A 22,227-nucleotide genomic window follows, 5' to 3' on the forward strand; every position below is an offset into this window, starting at 1 on the left:
TAATGTTCAAGAGGATGTGCTTGATGATATGTCAGATGCCTCAGGGAATTTTGGTTTCTTCCTTCTGGGTGAAGGGGAGATTCCTCCGGATTTGGAGCCACATTGCACTCTGATCCAAGTTTTCCACAGACTTGAGTTGTCAGGTCTGTTTTGGACTCTAGAGATGTTCAATGTGGCTAGGAGTGACTCTGCTGGTGTGCAGCAGGAGGTCCCTTACTGGTCACCCTACGCAAGGCTTTGTTTTCTTTCCCCTCCTGGGTGCGATTTCAGGGTTGATTATCCTCGAATCTAGCGCCTTTGAACCTAATTTAATTGGAGGGCACACTTTAGCAGGATTGTGACCCTTGGTTGAAAACAAGGGCGCTCTATACGATGCTCAGGATAGGTTTGAGACTGTCCTTTGGCAGGTATTGCAGCCATGGTGATGCATTTGGCAATTACATCCTGTTGCTCCCTTATAGTGCGGACTAGCTGCATCCCTCTAAAGACAAACAAGGAATGGGGTCTGATAGTAGTTCGATGTGAATCCGAGGGGCCACATTCTTAACCGATGCAGGCTGTGACATAGTGCAGATGACCACTAAACTGGTGGCTTCCATGACTGCGACTACACGCCAGCTGTGGCTATGGTCTCCAGGTTACCATTTTAGGGTTTTCATTTCTAAGGCATCCTCCGGTACCAGAGCTCCTCAATCTTCAAAATGAAAGTCCAAAGACCTGGCTCAAAGGTGGGACCAGATTAGTCGGATAACTGGGTCTTTGACATGAGGGATGGTTATGCTCTTGAATTCCTCCAGATGCTTCTGTAATCTCTCCGAGCAACTCTACCGAACAGAGTGCCAATAGAAGCTACCTTAATGAGGCTATTGGACTTGAAGGTCATCATACTTGTTCCCTGATCACAAAAGTTTCTCACGTCTTCATTTCTGACGGAGGCATGTCTATACATTTGCCAGGAATATCAGCGTTTCCTGAGCTTGGCCGTTCTGAAATGTCATTAGCGGCTTGTGGTTGTGCACATGAACCTTCTACAAGGTCATGGTGGATAGTACTGGCTTCTCTGTGCAAAGGAAGCACGTATCTAGATGATTTACAGTCTGACACTGGAGTATTTTGGAATGCAGCCGATGTGGAGTGGGGCAAACTAATTCTGCAGGACATTCACAGTCAAGAGTTCATTGTTCAATTCCTGGGGTCGGTGGCAGCCACTTTGGACATTGTCCCTGGTCAGTAAGCGCACTTGTGGACTCTTCAGCTCCACTATGCCATCCTAGTGGCATCTGTGGTCACAGGAGTGCGAAGTGTGGATTCACTTGTTCCTGCCAGTGAGGGTCCAGTTCCAATGGTGATTACAGGTGGATTATCTCAGGCAGGGGATTTCCCTTGAGACACCAGGCTGCCTGGTTCTCATATCAGATGTGAACCTGCTGAGTTATGGGGCTCCCTCTCAGGAATTGGGAGCGTGTGTACTCCGACTGCATATTTGTGCTTCTCTGAGTGGCTGGAAGCTTGTCCAGTCAAGAACTGTCAGACAGTGCATAGACAATAGTTTACATCATTCATCTAGGCAGAACGGAAGCTTCTCCACTCATGTTAGCGCACTGGGGTCGTCCAATCTCGCAGAGGTGCTGCAGTTAATCAGACAGCGGTCCGAGAGTGCAAAAGTTTGGTGCTCCCGTTCAGGTGTGGCCACGGGATAGGATAATATAAACCTTTCCCCCGGAAACAGACAGCATCTTTCACAAGATTGCTACCCAGACCACAGTAGTACTTCTGATATCTTCAGATTGGCTCTGGAGGCCATGTTTGCTGATCTGCAGAGGCTGCTAGTAGGCAGTGCTCTCAGCCTGTCATTCAGGACAGATCAGTTGCTCCAGAGACCCTTCCACTTAATGATCTGGGTCGATTTTGCCTTATGAGTTTCACTCTTGAGAGGGTTCGGTTGTTGAAGTGTGGTTATTTTTCTGCAGTGATTTCCACTTTGCTCCGGACCACAGTGTTTCTATCTCTCTGGCTTATGTTAGATTCGGAGATCTTCCAGGCCTGGGGTGAGGAGCGGGATCCTCGCCTTCTCAGGGAGAAATCCCTTTCCTTTGGGATTTCCTGCCAGAAGATTGGCTTAAAGACTTGGTCTTTACCACCCTGATGGTTCAGGTAGCAACTCTCGCTTTTGTTAGAGGGTGAGTCTTTCTGGACCAGAGGTGTCCCGATTCTTGAAGGGAATTAACCGTTTTTGGCCTTCCTTGCGGCTACTGATGCCGCTGTGGAACCTTAATCTGACCTTGACTTTGGCTAGTCCCATCTTTCATCCACTGTGTGGACATTCCTTGTAGCTACTTACCTTTTCAGGCAGGTTTTTTCTCATGGCAGTCTGTTCAGCACTTCGGGTTTCCAAGCTGTGAAATATTCTTGCCTTAAGATGGCTTATGTGTAATTGCAGGAGCAGGACAGTTTAAGGCTATGCCTTCTTTCTTGCCAACAGTGGTTTTGAGAGTTTCAGATGACTTGCTCTATTCCCCTTCCCACGCTGGAGGGGATTAGTGATGAATGGGTCTCGTTTCTTGCATGCCATGGATGTCAAGTGGTATCAGATGAGATGCTTGCAGTTTTCTGGCTCTTTCAGGTAGTCTGATCGATTGTTTATGCTTCATGGTGGAGATAAAGGGATTTGACAAAGCAAGCAGTTATAGCTCAGATGCCAAGATTTCTTTCTCTCAGCCAGACTCTTACTAGGTTTTAAAAAATGTGATTATATAACACCTATACTCAAAAACTAACTGTTTTATTGCCACACTGTGGCAATAAACGGCGAGAAGTGTGGCAATAAACGGCGAGAAGAAAACATGCCGTTGATTGCAGTCAGCATTTAAGATTTTTGGATTGCTGGGATATTAGCCAACACATCGTGCTATTTAGTATGTTGCAACATTGACAAAGTTTGTTGCAACAAAATAAACGATATCAATTGTTTATATACAACCGGAATTGAAAAATTGCTCAATTATAAAGAGTTAAACATGTTTTTATAAAAAAAGAAAAAGAGACGTAATTAAGACCTATGATTGAACTTACTGGTCACAAAATTCATGGTCAGTTAGACCTTTTTTGCCAGTTCTGAGGTCTTTGTCTCTTAAACAAAAACAATTGGGATAAATAACCTTTAATAAAATTTAATAAAGTTTGTTCTTAACAGAGTTTCAAAACACATGATAACTTATGTAGTTGTCACAGTTAGTTTTTGAGTATAATTGAATTGGATACTAGCTGGACCCCTTTTTTTCGTTTATCATATAACACCTACCCTGATTTGACTGCACTGGTTACCAGTGCAGTTTAGAATTTATTAAAGTTATTCACTCAAATGATACTGGCTTGATTGGTGTAAATAAAGAATTTTTGGCTGTTCCAACATTACAGAGTGCACATTTTTTTTTTTTTATAATTTGCTGTTTATTAATTTTCAACATTTACAAAAAATAAATATTCTTCAATACATAGATTCGAATTATAATTAAACAAACAAAACATCCTTCAATCCCAGGTTTTCCTTCTAATTTATCGAATCTACTTTTCTAAGAAATCTATGGAGGATCTAATATAAGCGGATTCATAGGAATTATACAAAATAATAATGCATGTATGTATGATGTCTAATAATACATTTGCTAGGATACCCGAGGCTAAAACTAGCCCCTCTCGCAACTACTTGCGGTCTTAAATTTAAGAATTTTTTCCGCTTTTCCTGAGTTATACGAGAGATGTCTGGATATATCCAGATTTTTTTGCCATAGTATAATTCAGAACTGTTCCTCATGAACCTTCTCATCATTTCTCTATCCGCAACAATTGTACATGATAGAAATAGCGTCACTTTGGTTTGAATTTCGGATTCCATCGACAGTTCTAATATCTGTGTCAAATTCAGCTCATTAACTTTCTCTTGATCCAAATTATTCTCAGTTCTTCCTCTTTTCTCTGGTAAATAATAAACTCTAGGAATAACTGGAAGTCCTTCCAGTTATTCCTAGAGTTTAAAAATACCAGTGGAAGTCCTTCCACTGGTATTTTTAAAACATTAAGCATGTAATTTTTAAGCATTTCATATGCAGAAATGTCTTTAATAAACGGAAAATTAAGTATACGCAAATTCAAATATTTTATCTGATTTTCAATATTTTCTAATCTTTTCAAATTAACATCTTCCACTCTCAGTATTTCCAATTGAGTTATTTCCAACTTCTCCACTCGTGTGTCAATTTGTTGTATTTTTTTGTTTGTAAACTCATTTCTTTCTCTATATTCAAAAACCTTTGGTTGAACTCAAGTGTTATCTTAGTTAGGTTCAAAATTGCTGATTCAAGACCCTTCATAGCATACCAGAGAAAGTCCATAGTTATAACCTTAGGTTTCTCCATCGGAGCAGGAACTTCCATGTTGGTTTTCTGAGCCAGCAATTCCCTTCCTGCAGTGTTCCCTTGCACCATCTCCTCGATGGCATCTAATTCCCCTTCTTCACTGCGCCTGGGTAAGTCCCCCATCCAAGATTTTTTAAAATCAGAATTAGGTCCAGAAAAAGAATACAGTCCTTGAGGACTTACTCCCACTATCACAGTGACAGGCGGGACAGGAGATGGAGAGGTATTTGGTGCACCGGGACTTAGCTTGATCTCCTCGGCCAACATTGCCGACATCCACCCTGCATTTGTAGCGGCCTCCTCTACCGACATATTCCTTGCTGCTATGGTAGCGAAAAAAGACTCTATCCTCGTCTGACAATCCTCTGAAACCGGCGACGATGAGGCAATTACTTCTCTGTTTTGCTTTTCTCTTGGAGTGCGGCATCATACACAAGAATAAAATTCAAGTTATTCGAGGAGAGAGCTGTTTCGCCACCCATTCACGCGGCGGCCATCTTAGATCCCCCCCACTACAGAGTGCACATTTGACACAAGTAAGAGACCGTGTGTTTTCCATAGCAGGTCCTAAACTATGGAATTTGTTGCCTGAGATGTTGCATACGCTAACTGATCTGAAGAGATTTAAATGTGACCTAAAAACATAGCTGTTTAAAAATGCATATAACCTTGCTTAACAGAGAGAGCGAGAGAATTTGAGTTATGAGTAGTAATATTAATGATGAGATCTAAACTTGGGTTGGAAGTAAGAATTAAAATTGACAACCTGTTTTGTATTGACTATTATGTATTAGTTTATGTATATTATGTTACAGCTTTTATTTAATTATTTTATTTTTATTTTCAAAATTATGAATGTTATTTGTAAATCGTTGTGATTTTGACATGGAATGTCGATATATAAAATGTTTAAATAAGTAGCTTAGAGTGAGTTCCGCTAGAGCTCTATTAGTGTCATGTGTGGGAGAGTTGGTTATTTTCTCCTGCTAAGATTTCCCAGACAGCGATGGAATATTCCTTGAACCCCTTCCCAAGCATTGTCGCTTGGACATTTGGGCTCTGAAGGGTGCAGCCTTCACTTGTGCAGGGTTGTCTGCATCGTGGGCAGCCTCCTGCCCTGTTCGGGAGTAGCTTTGATACATCACACTTGTGTGGATTGACCTGCCTGAGTGCAGAAGGAGGAGAAATTACTGCTTACTCTACAACCCACCCTCGGTTGACTACTTGCTTTTCATTCGTCCCTTCTTGCAGATGAAGAATTGGAAAGTGACATAACCAGCCCCTGAGATTCATACATATTAATGCTTTTGGCAGAGCTCTGTGTTCCAAATTGGGTAGAAACATGACTGGCTGACTGTTTCTAATCATGTTCTAGTATAACCAGTATATTCACAGTTTGGCTTTTCCAGAGAATACTGACAGACTGATATTGGGGCGGGGCTTTATGTCCGTGACATCAGCTTTTACTCCGATTCCATCTGCTGGTAGAGGTGCATAACCCACTTGTGTGGATTGACCTTCCTTCCTTAGAGGAAAGGAGATTATCAGGTAAATAGTAATTTCTCCGTTTGTAAGCAATTTAAGTAAATGAAGCTTAATTGCCAGTAGAGACAGGAAACAGTAACTGAAAACCATCGGCATATATGGAGTACCAAGTGAAGAAAGAAGTTTTGTTAAAGGTAGCAAATAAACAGTGTTGCTGAGAGGGCAGATCCCTGAGGCACCCCTGAAAGAACTGGAAACCATTTGGAAGAGAAATTCCAAGTTCTTATGTTTTGGTGTCGATTAGTTAAAGGAAAATCAATTGACAATGTGGGAGCCATCATCTATTTCTTCTAAGCATAAAAGTAGAATATCAGTCTTGCAGAACCATCAGAAACGTTTCTCCCTTTTCAATATGCTCTCTTTAGAAGTACACAGTAGATAAAAGTAGAGTTTCCATTCTGTATGCCTTTCAAAAACCCCATTGGCAGGGATTTAAAGTGATCATTAATCTCTTGAAGTTGACCCAATTCTACTTTTTCAAGAAGTTTAGCCAGAAAAGGAAAATTGGAAATCGATTGATAGTGTCAGGTTAATTTTGTATCAAGAGACTTTTTTTCAATTTAGGGAGTACCAGAGCCTTCTTGAGATGGGCCAGAACCATGCTTTCTTGGAGGTCCATGCACTTTTTTTTTTTTTTTGTAAACTTGGTTCATAATAAGCTTAGACTGCATGTGGGCAAATTTTGGTCTCAGAATATCTACTGGGCATATTTGTCCATATAAAAAAACTGTCTTGGATTTGGCAGGATTTTTGTTCATTGGTTTGCCAGCTATGCTTCGTGCAGATCTCATGGGCTTGTTGGAAATTCTAGAAATGGAGGGAAAGCCAGAAATCCATTGGGATCTTAAGCATTATGCTAGTAGATAAATTGGGTGGAATAGATGGGCCTAATGGTCCTTATTTGCTGTTTGTATTATGCATTTCTGTGTTTGCACTCACAAAAAGATATTTTTGAGTTCTTCCTTTGTAATATGAAATCGCATTCAGTATTCTGAAGAAATGACATCACTGTAAATACCTGGTGTAAAATAACAAAATTCCTGTTCGTACCCCGAATCAGTCCAGACGAGTGGGTTTATGTATCCCTACCAGCAGATGGAGGCAAAGAACAAAACTCTCTGCTACATAACAGAGAGTGCCATCTGCAGTCCCTCAGTATTTCTCTGTCTCCAGTAGATGGTAGAGGTGCATACCTGCAGTCTGGAGAATATTAAAAAAAAAAAAAAAAAGATTATTCAGCTCCCTGAGGTGTTAGGTTCCTTCGTGGGCCATCCCACAGGGTGAGCGGGGCGTTGGCAATCCCTGTCAGGGCTCTGCCCTTTTGTGGCGGGGGGGGGGGGGGGGGGTAGATAGCCAGGGGCCCTGGTTCCCTCTCCCCTTCTGGGCCCCTTCGCTCCCTTGGTGTGCCTGGTTCCTCAGCAGGTAGTCTCCAGAAGCAGGGGAGTAGTCTTTCCCTATTGTTTTTTCTTTAGGCCCTGTTTCTTTAAAAAAAAAAAAAGAAGCAGGGACCCTGAGGTTGCAGCAGTGTTTGTGTGCAGGGCTGAGGAGTAGGTAAATTTGCTTTTTTTTTTCTCTGCTGGGAAGCAGGCAGGAGGGAATGGACCAAATTGCCTGCCTTTATCGGGGTCAGGTAGTGCTGTATTTTAGCACCTAGACAGTGATCAGTGTGATCGCTGCTGCTACGTTTATTTTTAGGCCTGACCGAGTGTGCAGGCCCGACAGCCCCAACATGCCAGCTCCCGTGCAGTGAGGCAGACTTTGCCACAACTGTGGGCTGAGGCATTCTCTCCTCGATGTGGCCGTGTTTTGCGCGATTGTGCTTCGGGGGGGAGGGGTGGCCGGGATCTTGGCAGGACCCCCGGGGTGCAGTGAAAATGTGCAGGCAGCTGGTTCGGCTCCGGGAGGGGGGGTGGGGCAGACATTTGGCAGCACATGCAGAAGTGCAGGCTGCCATTTCTGAGCCCTGGGATTCCCTTCCCTGCTTTTTTCCTGTAAAAAAGGACCCTCCTGGTGGCAGGGGTTTGGGTGGGGCTCAGGAGGGAATCAATCAGGACTCTTCCTCCTTGGACGTGGAGGCCTTTTCCACGGTTTTGTGCTTCATAAGGCTTATTTAGCCCAGAAGGAGTTAAGGGCAAAGAGGCTTTTGCCTAAGAAGTCCCGGATGGCCAAGAGGGCTAGAGGGCCTATGGAGTCAGGAGGGATCCTGCGGATGCTGGGTCTCGGGCGAACCCCAGAAGAGAGCGATTCTTCGGATAGTCTGGATGATCCTGACCCAGCTCCAAGGGGGTCCGGTGGTACCGGACAAGGACCCTGTTAGTGCCCTGGGAGATCCAACACAGAACCTGGATCGAGATCCATTGGGGGGGTCTTGCAGATTCCGGATGCTTAGAACCTGGAGGCAATTCCGGTCATGAAGGAGATGACCCGCGTGTGGTCTGGCTGTTCCGGAGAGAGGAACCAGGTCCATTGATTCCCCAGGTGCTGGAGGAGCTCTGCATCAAAGAGATCCAGGAAGACTCAGACAAGGAATGAATCTGGTCCTGGAAGGATTGTGGGGATCCTCTACCGCTTTTCCCTTACTGAAGCAGGTGAAGAAGTTAGTGAATAGGGAGTGGGAATCTCCCAAAGGGGGGGGGGGGGGGGGGGGGGTGGGCATGAAGGTCGCTAGAGCTATGGGGAAATTATATCTCTTGCCAGAGCATACCCTGGAGTTATGGAGAATTCCCAAGGTGGATGCGTCCATTTCGGCAGTTACTAAGAAGACTACCATCCCGGTGATGGGAGCGGAGGCTTTCAAGGAATCTCCAGGATAGGAAGCTGGAGATTCTGCTCAAGCAGCTTTTTGAAGTCTCAGCTTTGGCCCTTCGAGCAGCGGTGCATGGAAGTCTGATGCAGAGAGCCTGTATGTCCTGGGTGCCGAAGGTGCATGACAAGTGTTCAGGAACGGCATTTGAGGTGGCGCAGGCAGCCCGTTTAGAGGCAGGAGTGGCCTATGTGGCAGACGCTCTGTAAAACATGATCCGGACTTCTGCCAGGAGTATGGTCTCAGCGGTGGCAGCATGCAGGCTCTTGTGGCTGTAAAATTGGTCGGCGGATGTGTGGGGAAAGCTCCTCTTCGGGGAGGATTTTGAGAAGCTCGTGAAGCAGTTGGGAGATTCGAAAGGCAATAAGTTGCTTGAAGACGGGAAGGGTCCTAAGAAGTCCTTTCCGTCGCAAGCCCATTTTCGAGAGGCTAGGAGATTTCAAGCAAGCAGAGCCCTTCAGCAAGCTTCGCAGAAACAGAGTTCAGGCAGACAGCAGCCCTTTCGGAATCGGCGCAGGTGTCCTAGGGATGGTGGGTCCCAAGGGGGGAGCGGAAATAAAGTCAGACAAATGAAGGTGTGAGGTGGTCAGAGACTGTTACACCTTAGAATTTTCTCGGCCGCTCAGGGACGCTTTTGTAGTCTCCCGCTGCGTCTCCCAGAGCAAGCGGGAAGCGGTGCGGGACATGCTCCAAAGCTTGCAGCTTCTATGCACCGTTCGTGTCACCTCAGGAGAGAGGGCAGGGCAGGTATTCAGTGTACTTTGTGATGCCAAAGAAGGAAGGGACCTTTAAGCCCATTCTCAATCTGCAGAAGGTGAATGCTTCCCTCTGGGTGCCATGGTTTCAGATGGAGATGCTGAGCACAATGATAGCGGTGTGCGCAAAGGGGAGTTTCTAGCGACCCTGAATCTATCAGAGGTCTACCTTCATATTCCTATTTGACCCAAACATCAATGGTTTCTGAGTTTCATGGTTCTGGTAGAACATTTTCAGTTTTGAGCTCTTCCCTTTGGGTTAGCGACAGCACCGCACACATTCACAAAGGTGATAGTAGTAGTGGCGGCGACTCTCAGGAAAGAGGGTGTCTTCATACACCCGTACCTGGATGATTGGCTGTTTCGAGCGAAGTTGGATGTAGAGTGTGGTCGTTCAGTCCAGCAGGTGCTCCAGCTTCTGGTGGCATTGGGCTGGATGACGAACATCGTAAACAGTCATCTTGAATCCAAATCAATCCTTGTAGTATCTGGGTGCTCGCTTCGATACCCAACTGGAGAAGGTGTTAACTTCGAAGAGAGTCCTCAAGCTGCAGAGTCAGGTTCTTTGTTGCAGAGCATGGCGGTACCCAAGGTCTGGAATTAACTGTAGGTCCTGGGATCCATGGCTTCTACGCTGATTTAGTGCCATGGGCTTTTGCTCACATGCGTCCTCTACAAGGGGGCTCTCTTATTCTGGTGGAATCTGCTGTTGGAGGAATTTCAGCTTCCATTACCATTGCCAGAGGATACCAGGTCCAGTCTCGTAGTGGCTGTCGTGGCAGAATCTTGAGAAGGGAATGGATCTGGAAATGCCCAACTGGGTACTTGTAACCACAGGTGCCAGCCTCTCTGGATGGGGGACAATTTGCCTGGAGAAATCAGCCCAGGGTCAGTGGTCACCAGAGGAAGCGGCTTGGTTGATCAATCGACTGGAATCCAGAGCAGTGCGCAGGGCCTTGTTGGCATTTCTTCCGCTCGTTCAGGCAAATCAGTGTGAGTATTCTCGGACAATGCAACAGCTTACATCAATCACCAGGGTGGTACGAAGAGTCATCTAGTGGCATTGGAAGTGCAGGAGCTGTTCCTGTGGGCGGAGCAACATCTGGAGAGACTAGATACTTCTCATGTGGCTGGAGTGGGCAATGTGCAAGTGGACTTCTTCAGCAGACAGCATCTGGATCTTGGGGAGTGGGAGTTGTCTGTGAAAGCCTTCATCTTACTGTAAACAAGGTGGGACAAACCAGTGATAGACCTCAAGGTGACTCCGGCAAATGTAAAAAGGGATCGCTTTTTTGGTCACAGACAGGAAGTCTGATTGGAGGGTATCGACGCTCTCATTCAACCGTGGCCGACACACCTCTTGCTGTATGTATTTCCTCCATGGCCGCTCGTAGGATAGGTGCTGCGGTGCATCGAATCTCATCTAGGTAGGGTGATTCTGGTTGCGCCCAAGTGGCCGCGGCGGCCGTGGTTTGTGGACCTTCTGCGTCTCAATGTAGATGGACCCGTTCGTTTGGTTCATCTCTCATGGTTACTTCATCAAGGACCCGTATTTTCAGACCAAGAGGATTGCTTTTGTCTAGCGACCTGGCATTGAGAGGCGGCGGCTCCATTTGAAGGGATATTCGGAGCTGGTGATTGCAACTTTGCTTCAGGCGAGGAGGCCTTCCATGTCAATGGCTTATGTCCGGGTGTGGAGAATATTCAAATCCTGGTGTTTGCTGAATAGAGTACAGCCCTTAGATGTGGACGTCCCGCAAATCGTAAAATTTCTGCAGTGTGGATTATCTAAGGGGCTAGTGTATAATTTCCTTCGGGTCCAGGTAGCAGCTTTGGGTTCCCTGTACAGCAGGATTCAGGAAAGCCAGTGGCGTCTCATCCGGATGTGGCTTGTTTCCTGAGAGGGGCAAAGCATCTGTGTCCTCCGATGCAGAAGATCTGCCTGGCATGGAATTTGAATTTGGTTTTTTGGGTGCTGTTTGGGCCCCCTTCTAAGCCAATGCACAGGGCGTCATCGAAGGCAGCAGATTCTTCGATGGCTAGAGAACTTCTTATTGGATGTGCATCGTATCCTTTTGTTATATCTCAAAATGACTGATCCCTTTCAGAGATCGGATTATCTGTCTGTCCCCTTCAGTGGAGCAAAGAAGGGAAATAAGGCTCCCAAAGGCACGATTGCTCGCTGGTTAAAGAAGACAATAGCTTCAGCTTAATTCTGCAAGGGCCGACCAGTGCCAGAGGTATTGTGAGCGCATTCCACTAAGGTGGAGTGTCAACTGCTTTCTCCGCAGGAGATCTGTCATACAGCGATGTGGTCTTCCCTCCACACTTTCACCAAACATTATTGCTTAGATGTGTGCGCTCCAGAGGAAGCGATGTTTGGGGAGAGTATATTGCACGTGGGTCTTTCGGGTTCCCGCCCAGAATAGAGGGGCTTGGGTACATCCCACTCATCTAGACTGATTTGGGGTATGAACAGGAAAGGAAAATTGGTTCTTACCTGCTAATTTTAGTTCCTGAAGTACCATGGATCAGTCCAGAGACCTGTCCCCTTCTGACAAAGGACTTCCTTGCTTCTGGAGATGGCTAAGCTAATTGAGCTGATATTCGATTTGATCAGAGTGATGAAAACTGTATATAGTTGGTATATGTTTTGTTAAGTCAAGGGGACCTAGTTTGCATGGGGCTCCAACTTTGTCTCTCTTCGCCCAAGGATTATTGGGGGTTTTATTAAGGTGGACATCTTGGCTTGGGTACAGGTCAATACTGAGGGACTGCAGGTGGCACTCTCGGTTATGTAGCAGTGCCTCACAAGTTTTCTTCTCTTCCTCCATCTGCTGGTAGGGTTGCATAAACCTACTCGTCTTGACTGATCCATAGTATTTCAGGAATGAAAATTAGCAGGTAAGAACCAATTTTCCTATCTTGAACTCTTATCTGAATATCATCTTTGTTTCAGATTGCTTGACCCCACAAACACGTCTAAAGCTGGCTAGCATGCTGGTAAGCGGTTATACATTTACATGTAGCTCAAAAGTATAGTCAAGGTGTGCTCTTCCAGTTTCCGGCAGATCTGTGGCACGAGTTAGAAAATTCTGCAGTTACTTTTTTGGAAGCTTGTCGAATATTTGCTTAAGTTATGTAGTCATATGTAAATTTAATATACAAAAAGTAAATTATACTGCAAATCCTAGCTTTACATTATTTGCTAAATAGCTTTCTAACCTTCATTATATGAGTCTCAGAGTAATTATTTTCTTTAGATTCTCACATTTGCTCTTTTTTTTAAACATTCCTTTTCATGTGATTTTTCTTTCTCTCCTCTTATCCCATTCTCCCTATCCATGGGTTCCTCAATCTACTTTCCCTGTTCCCATCCCCCAGTTTTTCCTTTTCCCTGACTCAGATGTTTCTCCTCTACCTTCTCTTCATTCTCTCATTCCCCTTTCTCCCTGGTCTCGCTATTTCCCCATTTATTCTCCTCATCACATCCGAGAATTGTTTTCCTTCACCCTCTCTTCACACAGTTGCTTCTCTCAGGCACTTTTATACCTGCTATCCGGCTTCCAGTCTCCACTCTGAACCCCACCCATTTAGCTTTTATCTTTCCCTCACACTTTGCAGACACTGGCCTCTGTCTTCCCTCTCCCCCATTTCTGTTAGCAGTGGCGCTTGTCACTTCTACTTCGATCTTCTCTTTACTGCAAGGCACACAGTGCCAGTCATTCTTATAAGAACAGGGAGTTTGAAGGGCATTGCATGCCTAACAGTACATGCTCATGCAGTGCTGAAAGAGGCGCAGCATAGTAGCAGCATTGCATTGAGAAAATCAGCAAGAGGAGGATTCTTGTCTGGGGAGGGTGAGAGAGAAGCCAACAGCTCCTGGTTGGAGGGGGTGGTGTCAGCTAGAAAGATTTTCTTAACTTCTTTTCTGTAATTGGAATCACTGAGGGCAGTATTTATTTATTTATTTTTTTTATAATCTATCTGGCTAAAGTTAAAAAGATAAGTTATCTAGAATATTCAAAGGAATAAATATCCTAATGAATATCAGTGAATCAAGCTATCTGGTTACCTTTAGCCAGAAAACTTTAAATCAAACCCAGGTATGTTTGATTCTAGCCAGTTAGGTTTAATGTTGTTCAAGTATGTGTACCAGGATAACTTTAAGCTTATGTGGCTATATTCAGAGTGTAGCATGATAATTGCTGATGGGTTTAAAAAAAAAAAAAAAAGGGATGGGACTGGCAACCAAGGCCCTCACCCCCACCTGAGTGGTGTTGAAATTGGGACTGGTGGGCCTGTCTAAGCTCTGCAAAATCTTTTCAAAACATGGCAATCTGAAAGGCCTGAGAAGTCGGTCAGCCCCATTCCCTCTCAGTGATTCAAATTTTCACCAAATGTAAGAGTGACCCTCCACTCACCCCCCCCCCCCCCCCCCCCGCTCCCCCCAAGCCAGACTGAAACTTCTTGTCCCCTGGACGTACTCAGATCAGTCCAGATTCCTGGGTTTTGCCTCCCTTCCAGCAAATGGAGACGGAGAAAGTTTTGCAGGCACCGCCTCTTAACCCGGTGTGCCACCTGCATCTCCTCAGTATTTCTCTGTCTCCAGCAGATGGAGGTGGTGCAAAACCTGCAGTCTTGTACCTGAGCAAAAATATAAAAAAAAAGAAAGTTGAGATTTTCCTCCCAGGAGGTTGTCAGGTCCTGGTGGGACCATCCCTCCTGGTAGAAGGTTGCAAACGAGTAGGGGTTGGGAATCTCAGTTTTGCTCTGTGTGATGCCGGGGGTGACAGCTGGTGGTCCAGTTTCCTCCCCTTCAGTGAGGATCGTGGGAAGCCTTTCTCACCTTTTTCAGGAAAGTAGTCCTTTTCTTTTTTTGTTTGTAAAGTTTAAAAAACAAAAGTGAAGGGAGAAACAGGCAAAGCACTTTGCAGCTCTGAAGTGGTTGCTGGTGCTTGCTGGCTCTCGCCCGTCGCTGGGAACGAACAGAGGTGTGGGGTATCTGTTGCTTCGGTCCTGCGGCTCCCAATCCTCTTTTTGTTAGCGTCGGCATCTATAGCACGGTCTCAGTCGTTCCAGCCATGCTGCGTGTCAGCCGCTGCTCCACATGTGGGGAGCACTGCATGCGGCTTTCTAAACCTGGCCAATGTTCCCGCTGCCTCCCTGGTGAGGAGGGCTCGTCACAGGGCTCTCTGGCGGCATCCTCCAAGCAGTGCGGCCTTGGTAGTTTGCTGGCTGCTCAGCAAGGTGCTGATGCCTCTTTCCCGTTGAGTGCGGGAACAGCGGGCAACCTAAAAACATTTGCAGCTGCGGAAGAGGGCAGTCGGGGGAAGGGGTTCTCCTGCCAGTGCTGTCTCTGGCTGATTTGAGACCAGAGGAGGCCCGGGGGGGCTCGGGGCAAATGGGAGAGGACCCTGATCCCCTGGGAGGGGATTGTGGTCCTTTACATTTTTCCCTGGATTTTATTCTGTTATTGCATGAGGCTTATATGGCCAGTAGAGGCAAGAGGATTTGCTGTTCAGGGGCAGGGCCCCGGGGAACCCACCCAGAAAGTTGCCTAGGTTGTCTGTGAATGCCAAGGGCTATGAGGATTTGTATGGTCAGAGGTCCAGCGGCGCAGAGGGCTGCAGATGACCTTTCCCCGAAGAGTCCGACCAGGGGCTATCCTCTGGGGAATTGCCTCTCGGTGACCCTCCTCCCCACAGGAAGAGAAGCCGGGGAAGGTTCCCACAATGGAGGGGGGTGATCCGAAGGTTGTGCACCTGTTTCGGAGAGAGGAACTAGGTCTTCTGATCCCACATGTCCTGGCGGAGCTGGGAATACCAGTTCCACAGGAGGATCCAGACCAGGACACAGATCTGGTCATGGCTGGTTTGAGGGGCCTGGCTAGGACCTTTTCCTTTTCATAGAATGGTTAAGCAGTTGATGGTTAGGGAGTGAGATACTCCGGAGACTGGTCTAAAGGTTAGCAGGGCTATGGATAAGCTTTAGCCTTTGCCTGAGGAGAACATGGAGCTCTTAAAGGTGCCGAAGGTGGATGCTTCTGTTTCAGCAGTCACCAAGGGAACCACCATTCCAGTAGCTGGAGCAACCATGCTGCGGTGTGCAGCAGTTTTTCTGCTTCGGGCAAGCCTGGGATGGTTGCAGTAGCTACAGGGTGCCAGGGATCTCTCACCCCAGGAATCCAAACAAGCAGAGCGCTTAGAAGCAGCAGTAGCCTTCGGAGCAGACACTTTGATCTTATTCGCACCTCTTCTAGGACAGTGGTCTCTGAGGTATCAGCTAGAAGGCTCTTGTGGTTGCGGAATTGGTTGGTGGACATTTCGTCAAAGGCCCAGCTTGGAGTGCTCTCTTTTGAGGGCAAACTCCTTTTTGGAGAGGACTTGGAGCAATTGATAAAGCAGCTCGGAGATAAGGTGCACAGACTACCGGAAGACAAGCCTAAAGTGCCAAAGGGTTTTCTGACTGTTCGCTCTCACTTTCGAGGCCAAAAGCATTGTCATCAGAGCAGGGCTCCGGGTGCAAGCCAGAGGCAGACCTCAGGGAGGTTTCAATCCTGGTCCCAGACTTTTTGTGGACACAGAGTGAACCGAGAAAACTCTGACAAAGGGCCTAGTGGGGCCAAGTCCACACAATAAACCGAGGCCGACCCACTCCTTAATCCTATCTATCGGGGGTTGATTGACTCTTTTTTACGAGGAGTGGGTCAAGATCGTGTCAGACCAGTGGGTTCTAAGCGTGATAGTGCAAGGCTACGCTTTAGAATTTGCTCGGCTGCTAAGTAGCCTATTCATGGTATCACCCTGTGCTTCTCCAGCAAAGAAACGTATCGTTCAGCAGACCATCCAAAGGCTAAGAATGCTGGGGGCCATCATTCCCATCCCCCAGAGATGGGGATGGGAAGGTACTCATTTATTTTGTGGTACCAAAGAAGGAAGGGACATTTCACCCAATCCTAGACTTGAAGAAAGTGAATGCGGCCTTCAAGGTAAGAACATAAGAAATTGCCATGCTGGGTCAGACTAAGGGTCCATCAAGCCCAGCATCCTGTTTCCAACAGAGGCCAAAACCAGGCCACAAGAACCTGGCAATTACCCAAACACTAAGAAGAACCCATGCTACTGATGCAATTAATAGCAGTGGCTTTTCCCTAAGTAAAATTGATTAATAGCCATTAATGGACTTCTCCTCCAAGAACTTATCCAAACCTTTTTTGAACCCAATTACACTAACTGCACTAACTACGTCCTCTGGCAACAAATTCCAGAGCTTTATTGTGCGTTGAGTGAAAAAGAATTTTCTCCGATTAGTCTTAAATGTGCTACTTGCTAACTTCATGGAATGCCCCCTAGTCCTTCTATTATTCGAAAGTGTAAATAACCGAGTCACATCTACTCGTTCAAGACCTCTCATGATCTTAAAGGTCCCCCATTTCAGGATGGAGATTGTCAGGTCTGTCAGTGGCAGTGCGAAGCTCGGAATTTTTGGCTTCTCTGGATCGCACAAGCATATTTGCACATTGAGATACGCAGAGATCAGATATCTCAGGTTCTTAATCCTTGGGATTTGCGCTCTGCCATTCAGTCTAGTGACTTCTCTGAGGACTTTCACCAAGGTAATGGTAGTAGCGGCAGCCCTCAGAAAGGAGGGGGTGCTGGTGCATCCATATCTAGATGATTGACTCATTCGAGCGGACCTTTGCAGACAGGTGGTAGAAGTGGTATTGCACCACTTGAGATCCTTGGATTGGGTCGTGAACTTGGCCAAGAGCCGCCTCTCCCCTTCACAGGTTCTGGATTTCTTGGACACGCGATTCGATACCTGTGTGGGGAAGGTCTTTCTCATGGAGGAACGGATTCTCAAGCTACACGCGCAAGTTCGGAACCTGATGGAGACCCGAGTGCCCAGGGTCTGGGATTACTTGCAGGTTCTCGCTTCCATCGCCTCAATTTTGGAGCTGGTCCAGTGGGCATTTGCTCATATGAGACCTCTACAGAAAGCATTGCTATCCCACTGGGATCCAATTTCAGAACAGTTTCATCTTGCGCTACAGCTTATAAAGTTCGCCAGGTCCAGTCTTTTGTGGTGACTTGCCGAGACAACTTGTGCTGTGGGGTGGACTTCGAGGTGCCTCAATGGATGGTAGTGACTACCGAAGCCAGTTTCACCAGTTGGGGGGCTCTGAGTCGGTCCCAGTCAGTGCAGGGTCAATGGTCAGTGGAGGAAGCGACCTGGTCCATCAATCGCCTAGAGACGAGGGTGGTGTGGCTGGCTCTGGAAGGGTTTCTTCCCCTTTTGTGGAACCATGCAGTCTGACTGCTGTCAGACAATATGCAGACTGTGGCTTACATCAACCGCCAGAGAGGTACCAAGCGTCAAGCGATTGCTCTGGAAGAGGAAATGCTGATGTCCTGGGCGGAGCAGCATCTGGCCTTGATAGCTGCATCGCACATAGCGGGGTCTGACAATGTGGAAGCGTATTTTCTTAGCCATCAACAGCTGGATCCAGGAGAATGGGAGCTTTCAGCGGAAGCAATGACCCTCATTTCTCGCAGGTGGGGCATGCCTCATATTGACCTGATGGCAATCCCAAGGAACATTAAGGTGCCGCGTTTCTTCAGTCGTAGAAGAGAACACAGAGCTTCAGGGGTTGATGCCGTAGTGCTCCCTTGGCCGTACAATTTTCTGATTTACGTGTTTCCTCCCTGGCCTCTGGTTGGCAAGGTTTAAGAAGCATAGACGTCCACCCAGGGAAGGTGGTTCCGGAGTGGCCACAAAGACCTTGGTTTGTGGATCTGGTCAGTCTAGTAGTGAACAGTCCCCTGAAACCATATACAGAATCTTCTACGACAAGGCCCTATATTTTCAGATCAAGCAGATTGCTTTTCTTTAGTGGCTTGGCTTTTGAAAGGAGGCAATTAAGGAAGAAGGGATATCCGGAGGATGTTATTTCTACTCTGCTGTGAGTTCATAAGACCCCCTACTTCCTTGGTGTATGTCCGGGTTTGGAAACTCTTGAGTCTTGGTTTATGTATCAGGGGGTCAATCTTCAGCCAGTTTCAGTGGCACAGATTCTGTCTTTTTTACAGAAAGGCCTAACAAAAGGTTTGTCCTTTAGTTCCTTCAGAGTGCAGGTGTCAGCCTTGTCTGCTTGCAGGACAAGGTATATGGAGCAACTCTGGTGGCGCAGCCGGATGTGGTACGTTTTCTCCACAGAGTGAAGCATTTGCACCCCCCTGTATGTAAGGTTTGTCCTTCCTGGAACCTGAAATTGGTCCTCCAGGGCATGCGTGAAGCTCTGTTTGAGCCTCTTAAGAGAGCCACCATGAAAGATTTGACTCTGAAGGTGATTTTCTTGTTTGCCATTCATTCGGCCAGAAGGGTGTCTGAACTTCAAGCCCTGTCATGTAGGGAACCCTTCTTCGGATTTTGGATTAATGAGTTTCCCTAAGGACTGTTCCGTCCTTTCTGCCGAAGATAGTTTCAGCTTTTCACTTAAGTCAGGCAGTGGAGCTTCCGGCCTTTCCAAATCTAGAGAGATGCCTCATACCAAGGAATTGAGATGGATATCAGGAGGGCATTGTTGCGGTATCTAGAGGTCACTAACAGTTTCAGACTATTGGATCTCCTTTTCATGCTATGAAGTGGTGCAAAAAAAGGTCAAAAGGTATTGAAGGCCACAATTGCACTTTGGTTGAAGGAGGCTATTGGTGCCACATCTGTCGCAGTCGTTCTATCCCAGAGGGGTTAAAGGCTCATTCTTCCCATTCCCAGGTGGTCTCCTGGGCAGCATGCCAATTAGTTTTGCCGCAAGAGATTCGTAAGGTGGCTACTTGGAAGTCTTTACATAACTTTGCCAGACACTACTGATTGGACATCCAGGCCCCGGACATTGACAATTTTGGTGAAAGTGCTCTTAGAGCGGGACTCAGTCATACCCTGGTTAGGGAAGCTTTGGTACATCCCAGGAGTCTGGACTGATCTGGGTACATACAGGAAAGGAAAATTGGTTCTTACTGCTAATTTTCGTTCCTGTAGTACCACAGATCAGTCCAGAGTCCTGCCCAGAAGTCAAGAGGGGGTTTTAGAGAGTCAGCTCATTCTGTCCTCTTTAATAGTTTTGATTAATTCTGAAGAATGGCACAGGTTTCCCATTAGTCCTTTCATGAAGGGTTATAAAATTACTAGCGATATTCCTTGCCTCTGCTTGTTCCAGGGGATATAGTAAAGTTAATTGGTTGATCGTTTTGTTAGTGTTTTATGCTTGAGTAGTAATTTAATACTGAGGAGATGCAGGTGGCACACTGGGTTAAGAGGAAGTGCCTGCAAAACTTTCTCGGTCTCCATCTGCTAGAACGGAGGCAAAACCCAGGAGTCTGGACTGATCTGTGGTACTACAGGAATGAAAATTAGCAGGTAAGAACCAATTTTCTTGTACTGTCAGGGCTGCAGTACAAGTGGTGTCATGCATTGCCTTGACAGCTTATGCCACTGGTGTTGCTTTCAAGGCAACTCATGATAACACTAAGAGCAGGAATCTTGTATCACAGCTCTGGCAGCTAGGGCCATTTAGGAGATGCAAGCAGGGGTGGGAGGGTTTAGGATTTGGCTTAAAGGGAGATTGCACTCATATTTAATGACAATTTGAATCACTGAGGGGGAGGGGAGGCAGGGGCTGGCCTGCCACTTCAGACCTCTGTCTGCCACGTTTTGAAAAGATTTCGGGTGGGGGGGTGGGGGGACGGACATGGAGCTGCTGAATGAGGAAGAGTGGAGAGGGCTCTGGCCACCAACCTGACCTAAACTTTTTTTTTTTTTTTTTAATCCATTGGAACTTATACAGCTATATTGTTTGAATACTGTTGCATAAACTTAGTGATCCTAGATAAATGTATCCCTGCTCCTCAAGGTATTAGAGCTAGGCAAATAATTATTTGGATAGCTGTGTAAGTTATCCTGCTAATTCATGCACTTCCCGGAAAGCCCCTGAAATACCTCTAAATTATCTCGCTAAAATTTACCCATATAATGACTTATTCGGGTAAAATTTAGCTGGATAATTGGCCCCAATATTCATCCAACAGGATTTATCTGGATTACTCAAGTTATTCAGATACATTTTTTTTTAATATCAGCTGCATGTTTCTAAATTTTTTTCTCAAGTTTCATAGCTTATCCAGCCTTCCAGTTTCTCATAATTGTCCTTTTTGGTATAGGAAGGTCTTGTTAAAGTTGGCTGGATGGACTGTATGACCCAAGGTGACCTCTGTAACAATTTAGACATCACCTCAAGTACTACAGTATTCTTTCCACCTGGAGCCACCCTAAAGAATGAGAAAGGGGATGCTGTGGTATGTATTACTTTGAGAGTCCATTGTGTATGTATGAATCCTCGGCTAATAAAGATGGTGTCTACTCCAGGGTGACTGAAGTAGCACGGACGGAGATGAATTGATCTCATCCCGTTTAATTTGTTTAACTTATATAGTTGTATTAGTAACTTTTTGCAGTCCATTTAGGAAATTTAATGTAGTTTTAATCTAGAATGTGCAAGGTAAGTTCTTTTGTGCACTGCAGCATCCAGGGCGATAGGCTACATAAGATTAATTCTCTATCTAATTTATCAGATTATAATATAATATACACCATATGGATTTTTTTAAAGATATTTGTGTAACTTTCTTTTTTTTTTAGTTTCTTAAGACCTTGGAGTCCAAGGAGATTTATCTAGAAGTAATGAAATATCTTCCAGATTTAGAAATACTCTCTGATGCATCATTAAAGGTAAAGTTATGGAGATCATCATCATAGCTCCATCTTGGTAACTTTCTGAGATTTTAGCTTACAGTGCATGCAAGTTGCAGTGGCCAAGGTAGCATAATACATGATGGCAGATAAAATCCAATTGACCAATCTAGACTGCCCCAGGGCCAGTGCAAGGATGCAAAGTGTCCTAGGCAAAGCTTACAGCTTTGTGTGCCCTCTCCACACACAATTTAAAATTAAGTATTTATAATAGATTTTACATGAAAAAGGACTTTACAGTACAATTTTCTGGAGTGAAAATATTGTGTACAATAACATTTATATTATTTTTACATGTACTGCTGTGGTTCCAACCAGAAAATAGAAAAAAAAAAGTTGGAACCCACATAGTATTAGGTCTATTGTAACAAGTGTTGGGTGTGAGCTTTTCCTCCAGCCATGAACAAACTGAATTGCAATTACAACTTAGTAAATTTCTCAAACAAAAACAGCACAAACTGCCAGCACTCAACAGTAACAACCCTTTTTCCCCCACAGATAAGCAGGCTGAATTAGCCATGCTGTCTGGGAGTGCCCCCTGGCGACTCGAGACGTGCATGACTGCCCTCTGTGCTTCAGTTTTTGCCTTTCCTGCGCAGCAACAGGCGCGGGTTCATCTTCTCTGACTTTTTTTTTCTTCCTCCTTGGGTTTTTTGTTTTTTTTCACTCTGGTGATCCCCAAAACAGCATTTTTCAGTGCTATTATGGGCCTCGGAACTCCGGGATTTAAATTTTGCCAATGTGGCAAGATTATGTCCATCACGGATGGACATAATCACTACTATTTGTGCTTGGGGCTTGAGCACAACCAGACATCCTGCGCAGATTGCGGTCTGATGTCTCCTCGGGCCCAGCAGCAGAGGGCTGCAAAAGTAGCCCGACTTTGGGAGGAGGAATAGAT

General features: G+C 45.8%; 1 protein-coding gene across 7 annotated transcripts in view; it reads left to right on the forward strand.

Annotated features, from left to right (window-relative positions):
• The window catches only part of DNAJC10 (DnaJ heat shock protein family (Hsp40) member C10), a 334,589-nt gene that overhangs the window by 84,242 nt on the left and 228,120 nt on the right, over positions 1–22,227 (forward strand). For all 7 annotated transcript variants that reach the window (XR_003857398.1, XM_029605932.1, XM_029605933.1 and 4 more), the window contains 3 exons: positions 12,478–12,521; positions 20,738–20,872; positions 21,216–21,305. Coding sequence is in view for 6 of the 7 variants with exons in the window: in XM_029605932.1 (XP_029461792.1) it covers positions 12,478–12,521; positions 20,738–20,872; positions 21,216–21,305 (269 nt within the window). In the remaining variant the exon portion in view is untranslated. The remainder of the gene's footprint in view (positions 1–12,477; positions 12,522–20,737; positions 20,873–21,215; positions 21,306–22,227) is intronic.

Source organism: Rhinatrema bivittatum, chromosome 6 (assembly GCF_901001135.1).
Source record: "Rhinatrema bivittatum chromosome 6, aRhiBiv1.1, whole genome shotgun sequence".
Taxonomy (NCBI): Eukaryota; Metazoa; Chordata; class Amphibia; order Gymnophiona; family Rhinatrematidae; genus Rhinatrema; species Rhinatrema bivittatum.